The sequence below is a fragment of the Anomaloglossus baeobatrachus genome, chromosome 8, assembly GCF_048569485.1.
Source record: "Anomaloglossus baeobatrachus isolate aAnoBae1 chromosome 8, aAnoBae1.hap1, whole genome shotgun sequence".
Classification (NCBI taxonomy): domain Eukaryota; kingdom Metazoa; phylum Chordata; class Amphibia; order Anura; family Aromobatidae; genus Anomaloglossus; species Anomaloglossus baeobatrachus.
In genome coordinates, this window is record NC_134360.1 from 229,490,297 (window position 1) to 229,508,318 (window position 18,022).

General features: G+C 50.5%; 1 protein-coding gene across 10 annotated transcripts in view; it reads right to left on the minus strand.

Annotated features, from left to right (window-relative positions):
- Positions 1-18,022, minus strand: part of LRRC7 (leucine rich repeat containing 7) — a 368,695-nt gene that overhangs the window by 53,379 nt on the left and 297,294 nt on the right. For all 10 annotated transcript variants that reach the window (XM_075320319.1, XM_075320326.1, XM_075320325.1 and 7 more), the window contains 2 exons: positions 16,121-16,220; positions 11,879-12,003 (listed from right to left, as the gene is read on the minus strand). In XM_075320319.1, the coding sequence (XP_075176434.1) occupies positions 11,879-12,003; positions 16,121-16,220 (225 nt within the window). The remainder of the gene's footprint in view (positions 1-11,878; positions 12,004-16,120; positions 16,221-18,022) is intronic.

Consider the following 18,022-nt stretch of genomic DNA (forward strand, 5'->3'; position numbering starts at 1 on the left):
AATGCCATATGCCAACCTAGTAGCACCACTCACAGTTAGGCTGCTTTCACACTACGTTTTTTTAACATGCGTCATGAACGTTTTTTTTATTGCAAAAACGGATCCAGTGCAAATGTGATTTCATTTCAATGCATTTGCAATGGACTCGCGTCAACATGCGTTCACCTGCGTTTGCGTGCGTTATAGTGAGGATCCAGCGACTTGCAGTTTTTTAACTATTTTCAAAAACGCTACTTGTAGGGTTTTTGAGCTGCGTCCAAATACTTCAAACTGCTGGATCCTGACTATACTGCATGCAAACGCATGTGAACGCTGGCGTGCTGATAGACAGGATCCTGCTTGGCCAGAAACCAGCCTTGCGTGATCACAGTCTCTCTCTTTCTCTCCTCTCTCTCTTCTCTCATCTCCCTCCTCTCTCTTCTCTCTCTCCTCTCTTATCTCTCTCTCTTCTCCCCCTCTCCTTTTCTCTCTCCTCTCTCCTCTCACTCTCTTCTTCCACGCTCTCTCCTCTCTTCTCTCTTTCTGCTCTCTCTCCTCTTGCTCTCCTCTATTCCCCTCTCTGCTCACGCCTCTCTTCTCTCTCCTCTCTTCTTTCTCCATTCCTTTCTCTTCTCCTCCCTCCTCTCCTCTCTTCTCCCTCCTCTCTTCCCCTCTCTCCTCTCTGCTCTCTTCTCTCTCCTCTCCTCCCTTCTCTGTCCTCTCTTCTCTCTGCTCTCTCCTCTCTTTTCCTCTCTTCTCTCTCTCGCCTCTCTCCTCTCTTTTCCTCTCCTCTCCCTCTCCCCTCTCCTCTACTCTCTTTGCCTCTCTCCTCTCTTCTCCTCTCCCCTCCTCTCTCCTCTCCCCTTCTCTCTCCTCTCTCCTCCTCTCTTGTCCTCTCGCCTCCCTTCTCCTCTCTCCTCCTCTCCTTTTCTCTCCTCCTCTCCTCTCTTCTCTCTCTTCCTTCTCTCTCCTCTCCTCTCTCTTCCTTCAGTCTCTAGCTCTCTCCTCTCTCTCTTCCTTTCTCTCTCTCTTTCTCTCTCCTCTCTCTTTTGCCCCCGCTGCGTCTGAATTCCTAGTCTGTCACGTTCAGTTCCCCTCACTCCCGATGACATGACTCCAATGCCCGCCCATCAACTTCAAGTGACAGGATCCGGCAAAATAACACTTCCGTTTGCATGCGTTTTTCTTTGTAAAAACAGGATCCACTTTTACAGTAAAAAAACGTTCATGACGCATGTTAAAAAAACATAGTGTGAAAGCAGCCTTATTCTTTTCATTGTGCAAACGTTGCTGCCTACACAATAGGTCACAAAAGGTGACGTAACGCTAAAGTACTACCGCCATACACCATTCATGTAATACCAATAAAACAATGCCAGGTACTGAAATAATAAAGACCTAGTGCTGAAATAATAATGCCACACATTATATAAGTAACATCGAGATGTGCTGAATTAATACTCTGATACAAAGTATAAATAATGCAACCACAGACGGTATTATTAATAATATCATACAATGCCCAAATAATATTGTCATAAAGTGTATAAGTAATAAGTGGAGTAAGTAATACTGCTATACAGTGCTCAGAAAAGAATAAAACAACCCAGTCATGTATAATTAATAATACCATACAATGCACAACAAAAGCGGTCAGATTGTATATGAATAAACCTGACATACAGTGCTCACAAACATTCACCACACTTAATACAACATGCAGTTTAGAGTAAATGAAAACTACATATATGTCCACCTCTATAGAGGCAAATCCATAATGCATCATCAGCATAATCATTATGTAGATACACAAACCCACACATTCACTACATACAGGCATACACACAAGATCCCTGCACGCACACGCAAGATCCCTGCACGCACACGCAAAATCCCTGCACGCACACGCAAAATCCCTGCACGCACACGCAAAATCCCTGCACGCACACGCAAGATCCCTGCACGCACACGCAAAATCCCTACACGCAAAATCCCTGCACGCACACGCAAAATCCCTGCACGCACACGCAAGATCCCTGCACGCACACGCAAGATCCCTGCAGGCACACTTACTGCACATTCACTACATGCACACAAATACAAAATCCATGCACTCGTGCAAGCACAAATAGGTGAACTCACTAAACACAAGAACGTACATATACTACACACTAACTACAGGCATAGACAACACATGCGCAAAGGCATGCACACACACTACATAGAGGCATGCACACACACTACATAGAGGCATGCACACACACTACATAGAGGCATGCACACACACTACATAGAGGCATGCACACACAATCCCTGCACACTTACTGTACAGTCACCACATACAGGCATACACACAAAATGCATGCACTCATATGAACACTAAATACAAGCTTCTACATATTCTACACATTCAGTACATACAGGCATATACACACACACAATACCTGCACTCAGGTACGCACATATATGCACACAAGCATGCACACTCATTTCACACAGGCATACACACAATCTGTGCACTCATGTACACTCACTACACACAATCTGCGCACTCACTATACATGGTCATGCACACATGCTGCACAGTCCCTGGACTCGTGCACACACACACACACTCCCTGGACCTGGACTCGTGCACACACACACACACACTCCCTGGACTCGTGCACACACGCACACACACACACTCCCTGGACTCGTGCACACACACACACACTCCCTGGACTCGTGTGCACACACACACACACACACTCCCTGGACTCGTGCACACACACACACACTCCCTGGACTCGTGTGCACACACACACACACTCCCTGGACTCGTGTGCACACACACACTCCCTGGACTCGTGCACACACACACACACTCCCTGGACTCGTGCATACACACACACACACACACACACTCCCTGGACTCGTGCACATGTGTCGCCCTGGGCAAGCCAGGGGACACAGGTCACACACCACCACACCCTACATCCCAGGTAGGAACATCTAAGCTAACCAAAAATCCTTGTTGCCTTCCTCCAGAGATTGATGATACACACCAGGGGGTGGGCCAGGCGGTTGGCTCCGCCCACCGAGGAGTTCACAGCTCTGGAGGCGGGAGGAACCAGGCAGTTGAAGAGAGTCTAGTCAGGGAGGAGGAAGTGGAAGGAGTGGAGGAGTAGCCCAGACAGGGCTAAAGTAAAGAGCTAAGTGAAAGTGAAGGAAGAAAAGTAGTAAAGGAGGAAAGCAGGAGTGGTGACAGAACAGAAAGAATGTGCAAAGCCTGAAGAGTCCAGCTGTGTGCAGGACAGGTCAGCAAGGTCAGCAACGGCGGTGACTGTCTGGAGGGGGACCGTTTGGAAGTTCCTGGAAGGACCCCGTAGGCTTTGTGCCCGGCGGTCTGGAGCAGTGCTCCGAAGGACAGTCAGCACCAGGGCAGGGGCCTCTCGGACCCCGGCAAGGCTTGGAGTCGCCATAATTTGCCGAATCCGTCAGTGAAGGGGACGTAGATCCCCCAACAACCAAGTCCCGATTGAAGGTAACAGCCCAGCCAGTGTAAGAGAGACACTGCCACCGCCAAGGCACCAGTTTCTTAGGGCCAGCGCCTGCGGGCAAAGAGTAGAGCTCCTCCGGCCCAGCTTGAAGCCGGGGAGCGGGTTACCGGTGGGGACCCATCGCAACCAACAAGTACACAAAGGTGCTAGGAAAAGGGACATCACCGTCACCTACCGGGAGAGCAAGTGCAGCCGTCCGTGGGACCGTCTTACCAGCCGTTTGGTTTACCGTAAAAACTGTGTCAACGTCTCAGGCTGAGTGAGTACCACAGTGCCGCAAGGCACAGCGCTGCCCCCGCGTCCCTGCGCCCACCAGGCCCTGCACCTCCCAAGCCATCACCGGGCCCCGGGATCACCAACCCCTACCCACAGAGGGGCAACACAACACCTGGCTGCTCCGCATCACCATCCCCGGGATCCCCATATAGAGCAGCGGTGGTGAAATCACCACAACCGTGGGTGGCGTCACGGACAATAAACAATCCCCACACCCAACCAATCCCTTTCACTCACGGGCGAGGAGTGCCGCTCGAGAAACCCCCGGGATCCGGCCCACCGCTCGAGCCACCACTGAGCAGCAGCCGCCGGACCCGAGCAGAAGGGGTGAGCGTAGTGTGCTGACACCCTCCTCCCCGCCCGCGACAACTTGGCGTCACGAACAGGATCTTACCGCTCTGCCGTCTGGTAGAGGTGCGCCTTGTTACCGCCGGAGGTATCCGGCAGAAAAATTTCAGAAGCCGCCATCTTTGGCGCGAAAAGTTCCCGCTCGAGCGTCTTCTCGAGTAGTAGAGGCGCGAAGGCCAAAACCCCGCCCCGAGAGAGGAGGGGCCGGAAAGAGCTAAGGGGGACGCGATGGCGGCTGGACGCATGTAGCTGCAGCTATAAAAGCAGGGACGCCAGGACTCTGCAGCAATACTGGGTTCCTGGAAGGCACGATTGCCAAGATGTACGATCCAACTCTCAACGAGGAAGCCCCCGCGCCCGGCACGGCGACGTGGTTGAGGGACCGGACCGTCCCGCTGAGTAACCGTCTGCAGGCTCATATGCAACTCCTCCTGGAGGAGTGGGAGACCGACATGGCGGACGTGGTGGCTGCTATGTGGAGACGCGAGGCAGAAGAGGATTTGGAGGAGCGTGTAAGCGACCCACGCTCCTGTATTCCTGAGGGATCGGCCGTTGGAGCTGAGGGGCCCGGCCGGCTTCCGCTCACCCTACCTCTCTCCCTGCTACCCGTAATAGCTGCTGCCGCCCCACCATTAGGCCCGCTACCTGCCCAACCGGTAGCGATACCCTGCCCAGCCGCTCCGGCGGACCAGCCGGCTGCAGACGTCCGGGACGTCCCTGAAGTACACCAAGGGGAACCGCTGGAGCCGCGGCCCCATAACAGCATGGTGCCAGAAGTCCCAGCAGTGACTGGGCCAGACCCTGAGCCTGGAACCGTGGCCTGGATGAAAGCCCGGGTGATTCAGTTCCACCAGCGTCAACAGGAACAAATCCTCCAGATGATGGAGCAGTGGACCAGCGAGGTGGAGATGCTGACTACGACTACCCCGATGTACGGAGGGGGAATGGATGTAGCAGAGTCGACTGGTGACCCACGTCCCTATGTCCTACCTGGACCAGCCGCTGCGGCTGAGGGGCCCGGCCTAGTCTCGGCCTATGCATCGCCCTTGCCGTTACTTATGGGGCGCCTCAGTATGAGCTCGCCTACTCTGCTGCTCCATGCTACCGCAGAAGGGGCTGAAGTGTTGGATGCTGGAGGCCAGGAGGCTGCGACAGCTGGCGGCAACCTGCCTGACGCAGGAACAAGAGGTGATGACTCCTACCCCAGCCACGGGTTTGCTGTTGAGTTTGAAGAAGCAAGTGAGCGTTCCCGCTATGTAGGAGGCCCCGTGGTTGTCCATACCCCGCGTACCGGTGGAAATGGGTACCGGGTGCCCCTGTCACCGCAGGCATGTCAGTGCATGTTTGATGTGCTGGTGGCAGAGGATGGGTCCGCCTCAGCAGAAAAGTACGAGTAGGGCAGCGGATGCCCGTTGCACCGTCCCCGTTGGGACCACCACTTTGTTTGTTTAAAAGTTTGAAAGAATGATAAGAAAAAGATGATTACCGAAGTTTAACCTGATTTGCTTTGTGATTTGCAACCGGCTGGAGCCGGCACTGTTGTCCCCGTAGGGACCGTTTAAAAAGTTATTTTGCATGGGAACTATCCATGGACAAGCCCGTGAACTTGCAGGGCACCCACAAACGTTAAGTGGCTTGTAAATATGTTGTTTGCCGTTACCGTTTTCCGCAATGCCGCCTCCGGAGAGGCAGGTTGGAGGGAGGGCCCTCAGCAGAGCAGGCTGGGGCCCAGCCACCAAAGGAACCGGTGGCTACCCTCTGGAGGGAAGGACAGATCCCGCTCGGGTACCGTGTGCTGGACTGTGGGTCAAGGGGTGCTGCCTGGGTTTTAGGGGCAGCATCAGGGCCAGGTTGCTTGGGTGGGAGAGAGCGGAAACCGTAACCGTAAACCGTTATGCAACGTTTAAGAAATGTGCCTCCCGTTTTGGGAAGAGTTATTAAAAATGTACATATGTTATTTTACCATGTTATCTTTTACAGAAAAATAAAACCGGTGTTGGACGGCAGCCCGCGGACGGTCTGCATTTTGCTAAGGGGGAATGTGTCGCCCTGGGCAAGCCAGGGGACACAGGTCACACACCACCACACCCTACATCCCAGGTAGGAACATCTAAGCTAACCAAAAATCCTTGTTGCCTTCCTCCAGAGATTGATGATACACACCAGGGGGTGGGCCAGGCGGTTGGCTCCGCCCACCTAGGAGTTCACAGCTCTGGAGGCGGGAGGAACCAGGCAGTTGAAGAGAGTCTAGTCAGGGAGGAGGAAGTGGAAGGAGTGGAGGAGTAGCCCAGACAGGGCTAAAGTAAAGAGCTAAGTGAAAGTGAAGGAAGAAAAGTAGTAAAGGAGGAAAGCAGGAGTGGTGACAGAACAGAAAGAGTGTGCAAAGCCTGAAGAGTCCAGCTGTGTGCAGGACAGGTCAGCAAGGTCAGCAACGGCGGTGACTGTCTGGAGGGGGACCGTTTGGAAGTTCCTGGAAGGACCCCGTAGGCTGTGTGCCCGGCGGTCTGGAGCAGTGTTCCGAAGGACAGTCAGCACCAGGGCAGGGGCCTCTCAGACCCCGGCAAGGCTTGGAGTCGCCATAATTTGCCGAATCCGTCAGTGAAGGGGACGTAGATCCCCCAACAACCAAGTCCCGATTGAAGGCAACAGCCCAGCCAGTGTAAGAGAGACACCGCCACCGCCAAGGCACCAGTTTCTTAGGGCCAGCGCCTGCGGGCAAAGAGTAGAGCTCCTCCGGTCCAGCTTGAAGCCGGGGAGCGGGTTACCGGTGGGGACCCATCGCAACCAACAAGTACACAAAGGTGCTAGGAAAAGGGACATCACCGTCACCTACCGGGAGAGCAAGTGCAGCCGTCCGTGGGACCGTCTTACCAGCCGTTTGGTTTACCGTAAAAACTGTGTCAACGTCTCAGGCTGAGTGAGGACCACAGTGCCGCAAGGCACAGCGCTGCCCCCGCGTCCCTGCGCCCACCAGGCCCTGCACCTCCCAAGCCATCACCGGGCCCCGGGATCACCAACCCCTACCCACGGAGGGGCAACACAACACCTGGCTGCTCCGCATCACCATCCCCGGGATCCCCATATAGAGCAGCGGTGGTGAAATCACCACAACCGTGGGTGGCGTCACGGACAATAAACAATCCCCACACCCAACCAATCCCTTTCACTCACGGGCTATGGAGTGCCGCTCGAGAAACCCCCGGGATCCGGCCCACCGCTCGAGCCACCACTGAGCAGCAGCCGCCGGACCCGAGCAGAAGGGGTGAGCGTAGTGAGCTGACACCCTCCTCCCCGCCCGCGACACACACACACACACACACTCCCTGGACTCGTGCACACACACACACACTCCCTGGTCTTGTGCACACACACACACACACTCCCTGGACTCGTGCACACACACACACACTCCCTGGACTCGTGCACACACACACACACACACACACACACTCCCTGGACTCGTGCACACACACACACACACTCCCTGGACTCGTGCACACACACACACACACTCCCTGGACTCGTGCACACACACACACTCCCTGGACTCGTGCACACACACACACTCCCTGGACTCGTGCACACACACACACACACACACTCCCTGGACTCGTGCACACACACACACTCCCTGGACTCGTGCACACACACACACACACACACACTCCCTGGACTCGTGCACACACACACACACACACACACACACACACTCCCTGGACTCGTGCACACACACACACACTCCCTGGACTTGTGCACACACACACACACACTCCCTGGACTCGTGCACACACACACACTCCCTGGACTCGTGCACACACACACACTCCCTGGACTCGTGCACACACACACACACACACACTCCCTGGACTCGTGCACACATACACACACTCCCTGGACTCGTGCACACACACACACTCCCTGGACTCGTGCACACACACACACACACTCCCTGGACTCGTGCACACACACACTCCCTGGACTCGTGCACACACACACACTCCCTGGACTCGTGCACACACACACACACACACTCCCTGGACTCGTGCACACACACACACTCCCTGGACTTGTGCACACACACACACACACTCCCTGGACTCGTGCACACACACACACACACACTCCCTGGACTCGTGCACACACACACACACTCCCTGGACTCGTGCACACACACACACACTCCCTGGACTCGTGCACACACACACTCCCTGGACTCGTGCACACACACACACACACACACTCCCTGGACTCGTGCACACACACACACACACACACTCCCTGGACTCGTGCACACACACACACACTCCCTGGACTCGTGCACACACACACACACTCCCTGGACTCGTGCACACACACACACTCCCTGGACTCGTGTGCACACACACACACACACACACACACACACTCCCTGGACTCGTGCACACACACATACACACTCCCTGGACTCGTGCACACACACACACACATTCCCTGGACTCGTGCACACACACACACACATTCCCTGGACTCGTGCACACACACACTTATACTGTGTATGGAAACAGCTTCTAAATGTATTCTGTGTCCTGTGACTTTATTCCGGCTTTCATGTCCCTCACACCATCAGATCCGGTATCTCCTTCCTCTAGGAAACCAGTCACAGCTTGATGCTGTTAGTTCAATGCAGCAGATATTTCCATACTGTGACATATATACATGGCAAGACTCATTATACAGGGACGTATGAGCCCCAGACTGGATGCGCTCCTCTCTGTGGGGAAATGGGCTAATCTGAGATTTTCTTGGTTGCATTGGTAATTTCTTACAGCAAGAACTACATTTGTCTGGACTGTATAGAATAAAACCAGGAGCCATGGAAAATGTGTGTCCTATTTATAAATGCAATGCGTCCGTTCACACACAGAGAACATTGCTGGTCTCGAGAATGAAAAAGATGGCGGGATACTAGATATGGCACCATCTATGAGTCGTGCCTCTATAAAGGGTCTGCTATGGATGATCCCTACTTGCTAGAAGAGATTCTTGTGAATTAGGCTAGTTTCACACTTGTGTTGGGTTGAATCCGCTGGGTCTGTTGCTGCGTTATTTTGACGCATCCGTTATTTTTGTGGTGTCAATGGATGCAACGGATCCGTTATTTCACAGGAATCCGTTAGCTGATTCCTGTGAAATAACGGACCCGTTGCATCCGTTTGGCGTCCGTTAGGCGTCTGTCTAACGGAATGCGTCGGCTGTTTTTTTTTTTTTTTTTCATTTTTTTCATTCTGTGCATGCTCAGTAGAAATTAGCAGAATCCAGCAGCGGATTCCGTTGTAAAACACTTTGCAACGGAATCCGCTACCACAGGGAGCCATTATAAATTTTAACGGATGCAACGGAATCCGCTGCTCGGCGTAATTTTAACGCAAGCAATTATCGGCGGAAGCAACGCAGCGTCGGCCAATGGAAGCAATGCAGGTACTTTTGGCACAATCCGTCATCCATACAAGTCTATGGGAAACAGCGGAATCCATTAACGGATTCCGCTGTTTTCCAAAAGGGCGGATTGTGACTGAAGGAAAACAACGCAAGTGTGACAGTACCCTAAGGCTACATGCGCACACTGCTTTTTTTGCTGCTTTTTTGGCTGCAGTTTTGTCAGCTGAACTTTCTGACATCTGACTTCCCAGCAAAGTCTATGAGAAGTCAGATTTGTCATGCGCACATTGCAGTTTATTTGTCAGCGTTTTTTTTGTCAAAAGTTTGTGACAAAAAAAATGCAGCATGTTCATTCTTCCTGCGTTTTTGTCAACATTTGTCACCCATTGAAATCAATGAGGGCATCAAAAACGCAGGAAAAATGCATGCTAATCAAAAGTGGTGCATTTTACCTGTCTTTTACCTGCGTTTTTGGTACCAAAAACGCAGGTGATTTGTCAGGAAGTGAGGTCAGGCAAGTGGTCCCGTCCTTTCCTCCATGTGTTCCCCGAAGTACCGCTGTCCCCAGGGGAGATGATGTGGAGGACGGGACCATCAGCAGCGGCGGCAGCGAGAGGCAGCGAGAGGGAAAAATCAATGTTTTCAGCTGCCAATGTCCATCCCCCTCTCGCTGCCGCCGCCGCTGATAGTCCCGTCCTCCACGTGTTCCCCGAAGTACCACTGTCCCCAGCGTGCACGCACAGGGGAGATGATGTGGAGGATGGGACTATCAGTGGCGGCGGCAGCGAGAGGGAAAAATCAATGTTTTCAGCTGCCAATGTCCATCCCCCTCTCGCTGCCGCCGCTGATAGTCCCGTCCTCCACCTGTTCCTCGAAGTACCGCTGTCCTCGCACAGGGGAGATGATGGACCCCTCTCACTGCCACCGCTGATAGTCCCGTCCTCCACGCTCCTGTCAGCTCCACGCAGTAGCGCAATCAGCTGAGCTGTCACTGAGGTTACTCGCGGCCACCGCTGGATTCAGCGGTGGCCGCGGGTAACCTCAGTGACAGCTCAGCTGATCGCGCGGCTCTCTTCAGTTGCTGCGTGGAGGTGACAGGAGCGGCGGTGTCTGCTGCTTCTCCGGTCACCTCCATGCAGCAGAGCTGGACGCGACGCTGGACCATCCTGGATTACAACGGACATGGAGGGCTTTGTTGTGGGTAATAAATTGGTAATGAGGGAATGTGTTTGTGTTTTTTATTTCTAATAAAGGATTTTTTCGGGTGTGTGTTTATTTACTGTAATTTACAGATTAATCATTGAAGGTATCTCATAGACGCCTGACATGATTAATCTAGGACTTATTGGCAGCTATGGGCTGCCATTAACTCCTTATTACCCCGATTTGCCAACGCACCAGGGCAAATCGGGAAGAGCCGGGTACAGTCCCAGAACTGTCGCATCTAATGGATGCGGCCATTCTGGGCGGCTGTTGACTGATATTGTTAGGGTGGGGGGCTCCCCATAATGTGGAGCTCCCCATCCTGAGAATACCAGCCTTCAGCCGTATGGCTTTATCTGGCTGGCATTAAAATTGGGGGGGAACCGCACGCCAGTTTTTTTTAATTATTTATTTATTTCTAATTTTTTTTTTTCAATTCAACAAGCTTTATGGGCTTGTTTGAACTGAAAAATACATGAAACAATTGTTGACAAAACTGCAGCCAAAAACGCACCAAAAAAAGCAGCAAAAACGCACCAAAAAAGCACCTACATTTTTTGTGACATTTCCAGGCTCTCTCTGACAAGGTGCAGTTTTGGCTGCAGTTTTGGCTGCAGTTTTGGCTGCAGTTTGTGAACACGAAAAAGAAGCAGCGTGCGCATGTAGCCTAAGGCTCTGATCGCAGCCAATCTTTGAAGCTCACAGCAAAGGGAAACATATAGGAAGTGTTTAGTTTCCCTGCAGCGCCTCAACAGGAGAACTAAAGTATTACATCTTCTCCATTCATATCTATGGACTGACTATATGATACAGGACAGGTGCTGTATGGCGAGGCGTGTGTGCTGCAATGGATAAGGGGGTTGTATGGCATTATAAAACTATGGCTGCTGTCTTCCAGAAACAGCGCCACCCTTGTCCACAGATTGTGTCAGATATTGCAGCTGCACTCAGTTGAAATGAATGGGGATGAACTGCAATACCCCACACGGCCCATGGACAAAGGTGGCGCTGTTTATTGAAGAAAGCAATCATGATTTCCATTGCAGTGTAAACACAATACTTGTGCATAAACATTCAGCGGCTGCTGATGTCAGATTTACCCTTGAACTGACCTTGACTTTTCCCGGAGCTTCTTCTTCCTCTTTTTTGTCTTCAAACTCGAATGCCACCGTCATTCTCTGCTGTCGCTGCTCCTCCCAGAGCGTGGGGTTAAAACTGTCACTGTCAGACTGGAAATCTGCACGAGAAGCAAACATTGACTCTCTCACATGTGACTGACAGATAATGATTAGGACTGTCACAAACAGATTGCCGTCTCCCAACCTTTGCTGGCCCAATTATGAGCGAAACACTAGATGGGAAAAAAAACCACTTCCTACCATATGTTCTCATCATTAGCCTCAGTCAGTTGTTAACCTCGCGGATTAATATTAGTCAGCAACATATGGATACAGATTATATCACATTATTGCTATGGGCAGAAAAAGTCGCCAGCAAATATCACTCCTTGGTTTGTCCTCTACTCCCAAGGTCAGACAAAGCTTTGGTGGCGTGAGTTGCACACATGCCCTGAATCAATGCCCCCTTTGAAACAATTTTTATAAATGGCAAATTTTGGGTGGAGGCCCTATCAGGGGCGGGCAGAGACCGATGAGGGCCAAATGCAAAAACAGAATGTGGGCCCTTTGCAGTGCACTGGATGATAATAATGCACTGCTGGAGGTGGCAGTGGCCCCTTCACCTCTAGGGTCCGCGTGTAGCTGCAATGTCCTATCGGGACCTGAGCAATTTGTACAGATTTTGCATTGGGGGTAAAGTGACGCCTCTGGGTCAAAGTGTCAACATTTATACCATCCCCAAAGTCTCTTGATTTTTCTACAACAAACTTTTTGGGTTGAAAATTAGCGAGATTTACACAAGTACGCGTCCCATCTAATTTGAACAATATCGCTACGGCAGCGTCACACGCAATTACCTCTTCACCGATGTCGCTGTGGCCGCCGAACAATCTCTCCTTTAAGGGAGAGGTTTGTTCGGCGTCACTAAGCGGCCGCCCAATAGAAGCGGAGGGGCGGAGATGAGCGGGCGGAACATTCCGCCCACCTCCTTCCTTCCTCATTGCCGGCGGCCACAGGTAAGGTGAGGTTCCTCGTTAGCGATGTGTGCTACCGCAGGAACGACGAACAACCTGCGTCCTGCAACAGGAACGATAATTGTGATTAGAATGACGTGTCAACGATCAACGATATGGTGAGTAATTTGGATCGTTAACGGTCATTCGTGCGTTTCACACGCAACGACGTCGCTAACGAGGCCGGATGTCCGTCACGAATTCCGTGACCCCAACGACATCTCATTAGCGATGTCGTTGCGTGTAAAGCCCGCTTTAGGCTTTCATTGCATATTCTAAGTCTGTAAGGTGTGGGTCTCACCCCTGGGACCTGTACCACCCTAGCATGGAGGTCTTCACCCCCATCTTTTGGTCACTGAATGGAGAGGTGGTCATGCATGTGCATTTTTCTCAAAATACTTCTAAGGCCTCCTTCACACATCAGATGTGATGTTTTGCACTGATGAGGAGCAATATCCCAAAACACTGGGTCTATAAATTGAGATTTTGGTTTGGTTTAATTAAATCCTAAGTCATATGACAAGGCTTGTTAAAAGGTTGATATTGACTTTTAGGATTGCTACTTCCACTACGTGGCACTAGAGTGCAAGTCCTCTTCCTTTCTGAAGAGGCAAGTTGCATATCTAATTTCCCAGAGGAGCATTGCAGGTGTTTAATTCTCCTCATACTGGTATGTCAGATCTGACATGTCACTCAGACCTCAGATCCCCTGTAACTAGTGATGAGCGGGCACTACCATGCTCAGGTGCTCGGTACTCGTAACTAGTGATGAGTGAGCACTACCATGCTCAGGTGCTCGGTACTCGTAACTAGTGATGAGTGAGCACTACCATGCTCGGGTGCTCAGTACTCGTAACTAGTGATGAGTGAGCACTACCATGCTCGGGTGCTCGGTACTCGTAACTAGTGATGAGTGGGCACTACCATGCTCGGGTGCTCGGTACTCGTAACTAGTGATGAGCGGGCACTATCATGCTTGGGTGCTCGGTACTCGTAACTAGTGATGAGCGAGCAATACCATGCTCGGGTGCTCGGTGCTCGTAACTAGTGATGAGGGGGCACTACCATGCTCGGGTGCTCTGAATACGTAACTAGTGATGAGCAGGCACTACCATACTCGGGTGCTCTGTACTCGTAACTAGTGATGAGCGAGCACTATCATGCTTGGGTGCTCGGTACTTGTAACTAGTCATGAGCGGGCAATACTATGCTCGGGTGCTCGGTAGTCCTAATGACCAGGTCAGACGCTTGGATAGGCTTGACTTGAGTACGGACTATAATGGAAGCTGAGAACCAAGAGGAACAGAGTCTTTAAATTCGCTTAATAACGAGCCCATACAAGCAAAATTATGTGAATATTAGATATTTTATTGTATTAAAGTGCTGTTGGGTACAAAAATATATAAATACATATGGACCAAGGGAGCGGTGCTGAAGGGGAAAGAACCCCACGTGTCCCAGAGAGGAGGGAGGAAGATTCCTCAGCAAAGATCTTTAGAGGGTTAATGAGGGGTGGCTAATAGCTAAGAGTAAGGCTGCAGCACAAATAGTGGGAACGAATATACAGACTGTACAAGTGTTTCCCCAAATACAAGCAGCACAACTCACCTCCTCAAGTCTATTCAGATCACTGCACCACCGGGGTAACCACGTGGGGACCAGCGTCTCAACACGTGTTTCGCGTGTAGCTTCGTCGGGAGACGGGTCTCCCGACGAAGCTACACGCGAAACACGTGTTGAGACGCTGGTCCCCACGTGGTTACCCCGGTGGTGCAGTGATCTGAATAGACTTGAGGAGGTGAGTTGTGCTGCTTGTATTTGGGGAAACACTTGTACAGTCTGTATATTCGTTCCCACTATTTGTGCTGCAGCCTTACTCTTAGCTATTAGCCACCCCTCATTAACCCTCTAAAGATCTTTGCTGAGGAATCTTCCTCCCTCCTCTCTGGGACACGTGGGGTTCTTTCCCCTTCAGCACCGCTCCCTTGGTCCATATGTATTTATATATTTTTGTACCCAACAGCACTTTAATACAATAAAATATCTAATATTCACATAATTTTGCTTGTATTGGCTCGTTATTAAGCGAATTTAAAGACTCTGTTCCTCTTGGTTCTCATGATATATGAGTTGTTGCTAATGATTGATTTGGTGATTTTCCATGCGCCTGCATGTCTCAATATAATGGAAGCTGATGGGAAACTCAAGCATCTTTCATTGGCTTCCATTATATTCAGTACACAGGTTGTGTGGCGCCCCTGAGGCTCTGGTCGCCACAGGGTACTTCAAACCAATTACGGTGTGGTATCTATCTCAGGTAAGGGGGTGTTAATCACTGGTGTTCCACATTCACACACTAGACACAGCTCAGGAGCCTTCACACAGGGTGGGGTGGCTCAGGGTAGGCAGGGAGGTGGTTATACGAACATGGACTTCCCGGTCACTGAAGCCAGCCTCCTGGGGGGCGGGTTCCACCTGGAGTAGAAAAAGGCAGAACACACGCACTTCAAAAACAGACTCGTCAGGACCATAGTTCTGGCAACACATCTCTGGAGAACTTGGACTTTACTGGGCCCAGGGACTTTGAGCGGGAGCTCAGCCGGGGTACCTAACTGTGGAGGGGGAAACCCTAGAAATAGGACTCTCACTCCTTCTCTCTCAAAACACCGGTGGTGACCCTTTACCGGATCTGGGATTGATTGGAGCCCATCACGGCAGTGACCAGTGTCACCGGGCTGGCAGCTGAAGGTGTGAGTAAACTACACCCTGAACCTGTAGAGACTGTGTTGGCTCGTCCTTACCGGCGCCACCGCCCAGCGCTTAGGCACCAACTGCCATTACTACCCTCATCAACCACCTAGGGCCCGCTCCGCTTGTGGGGAGCGACACCATCCCGGCTGCCCCAAAGAGGAACCCAGCAGTGGCGACTACTACTGGCCGCGTACCACAGGTGGCATCATGATAAACATTTCCCAATACTCCGCTTCCCCCGTCATTTAACTGTATTTCTCGGGGCAATGGAACCGGGCAAGGCCACCCTGTGACAATGCCTGACCCGACCCGAAACGGCCCAGCGTTGAGTAGGCTGACCACCTGCCCTGTGGGGCGCTACACTTGCATCCGTCAGAAGCATCCAACCTGCTCCTTTCAAGTACCGAGCACCTGAGCATTTAGTGCTCGCTCATCAGTACTAAGGAGCATTGGCAGCTGTAGAAATCGTTACCTTCGTCCCCACGTGGCTGCTGCGGGAACATGTAATTGGTTAATACTCTCTGCTTGGTTTCAGGATGAGCCTCCGTCTGTAGAGGAATGAGAGCTTTGGACTGAAAAGAAAAAAGGAGAAGTTATTGGTCACGTTCAATTCTAAACCTTCCTATCTCTTTACTGTGGAGAGATTCATCCTCAATGGGGTGACCTAAATTAACAATTACCAATCGTTGCTAATATTATTTGATAAACCTATAGATAGAGCATAAAACGTGTCCTAATTAAAATTTGGAGATGGCACTCCGATGTACAGTCTCTACAGTATTGTGATGGAGTAAAAATAACAACACGCAAGCAGTCCATGTGAAAAGAGACGGAAGGCACTCACCAGATATGCGGTAAAAAAAAGCTGTTTTATTCGACCATCAGGTCAGGGGGAAAGGCGTAAAGGAGGTGAGTACACACAATCAGTCGGACAACGGCTGTTTCACGTCTTTACAACCGACGCTTCCACAAGTCCATGCGATGGACTCGTGGAAGCGTCAGTTGTAAAGACGCGAAACGGCCGTCGTCCGACGTATTGTGTGTACCCACCTCCCTCATGCCTTTCTCCCTGACCTGATGGTCGAATAAAACAGCTTTTTTTACCACACATCTGGTGAGTGCCTTCCGTCTCTTTTCACGTGGACTGTATGGATTGTTGTCTTTTTGGAATGAGCACCGTGGCCAGAATGCAAAGAAATTTACAAGCCATATAATGCGTGTATAAACCTGAAATAGGAAGATTGAGCGGTTAGCTCGCTGACTGGTGCCAGTGTTTCCTCCTTTCTTTGTTTTGTCTTAACAACACGCAAGCAAGATGTCTCCACAACATGTATACATGGCTGCCTCTTACTTAATAACAAGTATATTACTTTTCCCAGTATATAAAGGGGTTTTCTAAAAATTACAAACACTACATCTAGGGGCTTCCAATCTACCCAATATCTACTGCTAAATTCTGTAATGTTTCATAACCTCTGAGCCATGTTTATGCCTGCAGTCAGGAATGTATATAGAGGTACACCTATATCTCTAATCTCTGTATCCTCATCTATACCTGTATCCTATATATCCTCTTGATGTACAGCGGGGGAAATAATTACTAACCATGTCACCAAATTTCTAAGTAAATATATTTCTAAAGGTGCTATTGACATTAATTTTTTTTACCAGATGTTGCTAACACATCTAATCCACAAAGGCAAAGAAATCAAACAATAGATGTCCATAAATTAAGTTAACTGTAATAATGAGGGAAAAAGTATTGAACAAATGAAGAACGAGAGAAGTCATGATACCAGCTGAGATCTATCAGTAATTAGAAAGCAATCCTGCCACTTAGTGAAAAATTATCTCAGCTGGTTCAACTGATGGTCTGTACAAAAGGTGTCTCATTACCAAGGTGCCACACAAAAAACATCTCATGATGGGTAAAACCAGTGAGCTGTCTCAATAACTTTATTATTGCAAATCCTTACTAATGGCATTGGTTTCAGAAGAAATTCTAAACTTTTGAAGGTTCCAGTGAGCACTGTCGAGGCCATAATCCAGAAGCGAAAAGAGAATAATTTCACGATAAACCAAGCATGACCAGGTACTCCCTGTAAGAGTTCAGACAGAAGAGTGAAAATAATTATCAGAGTTGTCCAAGAGCCAAGGATCACTTGTAGAGCTACAGAAAGACCTTGAATCAGCAGGTACAATTGTTTCAAAGAAAATAATAAGTATTGCACTCCCCCTCCATGGCCTGTATGCATGCTCCTGTATGCACGCTCACCATGCAGGACTCCCCTGCTGGACAAAAAGCAGGTTCAAGAGAGTTTAAAGTTTGCTCAACAACATTTAGACAAGTCTGTGAAATACTGGGAGAATATAG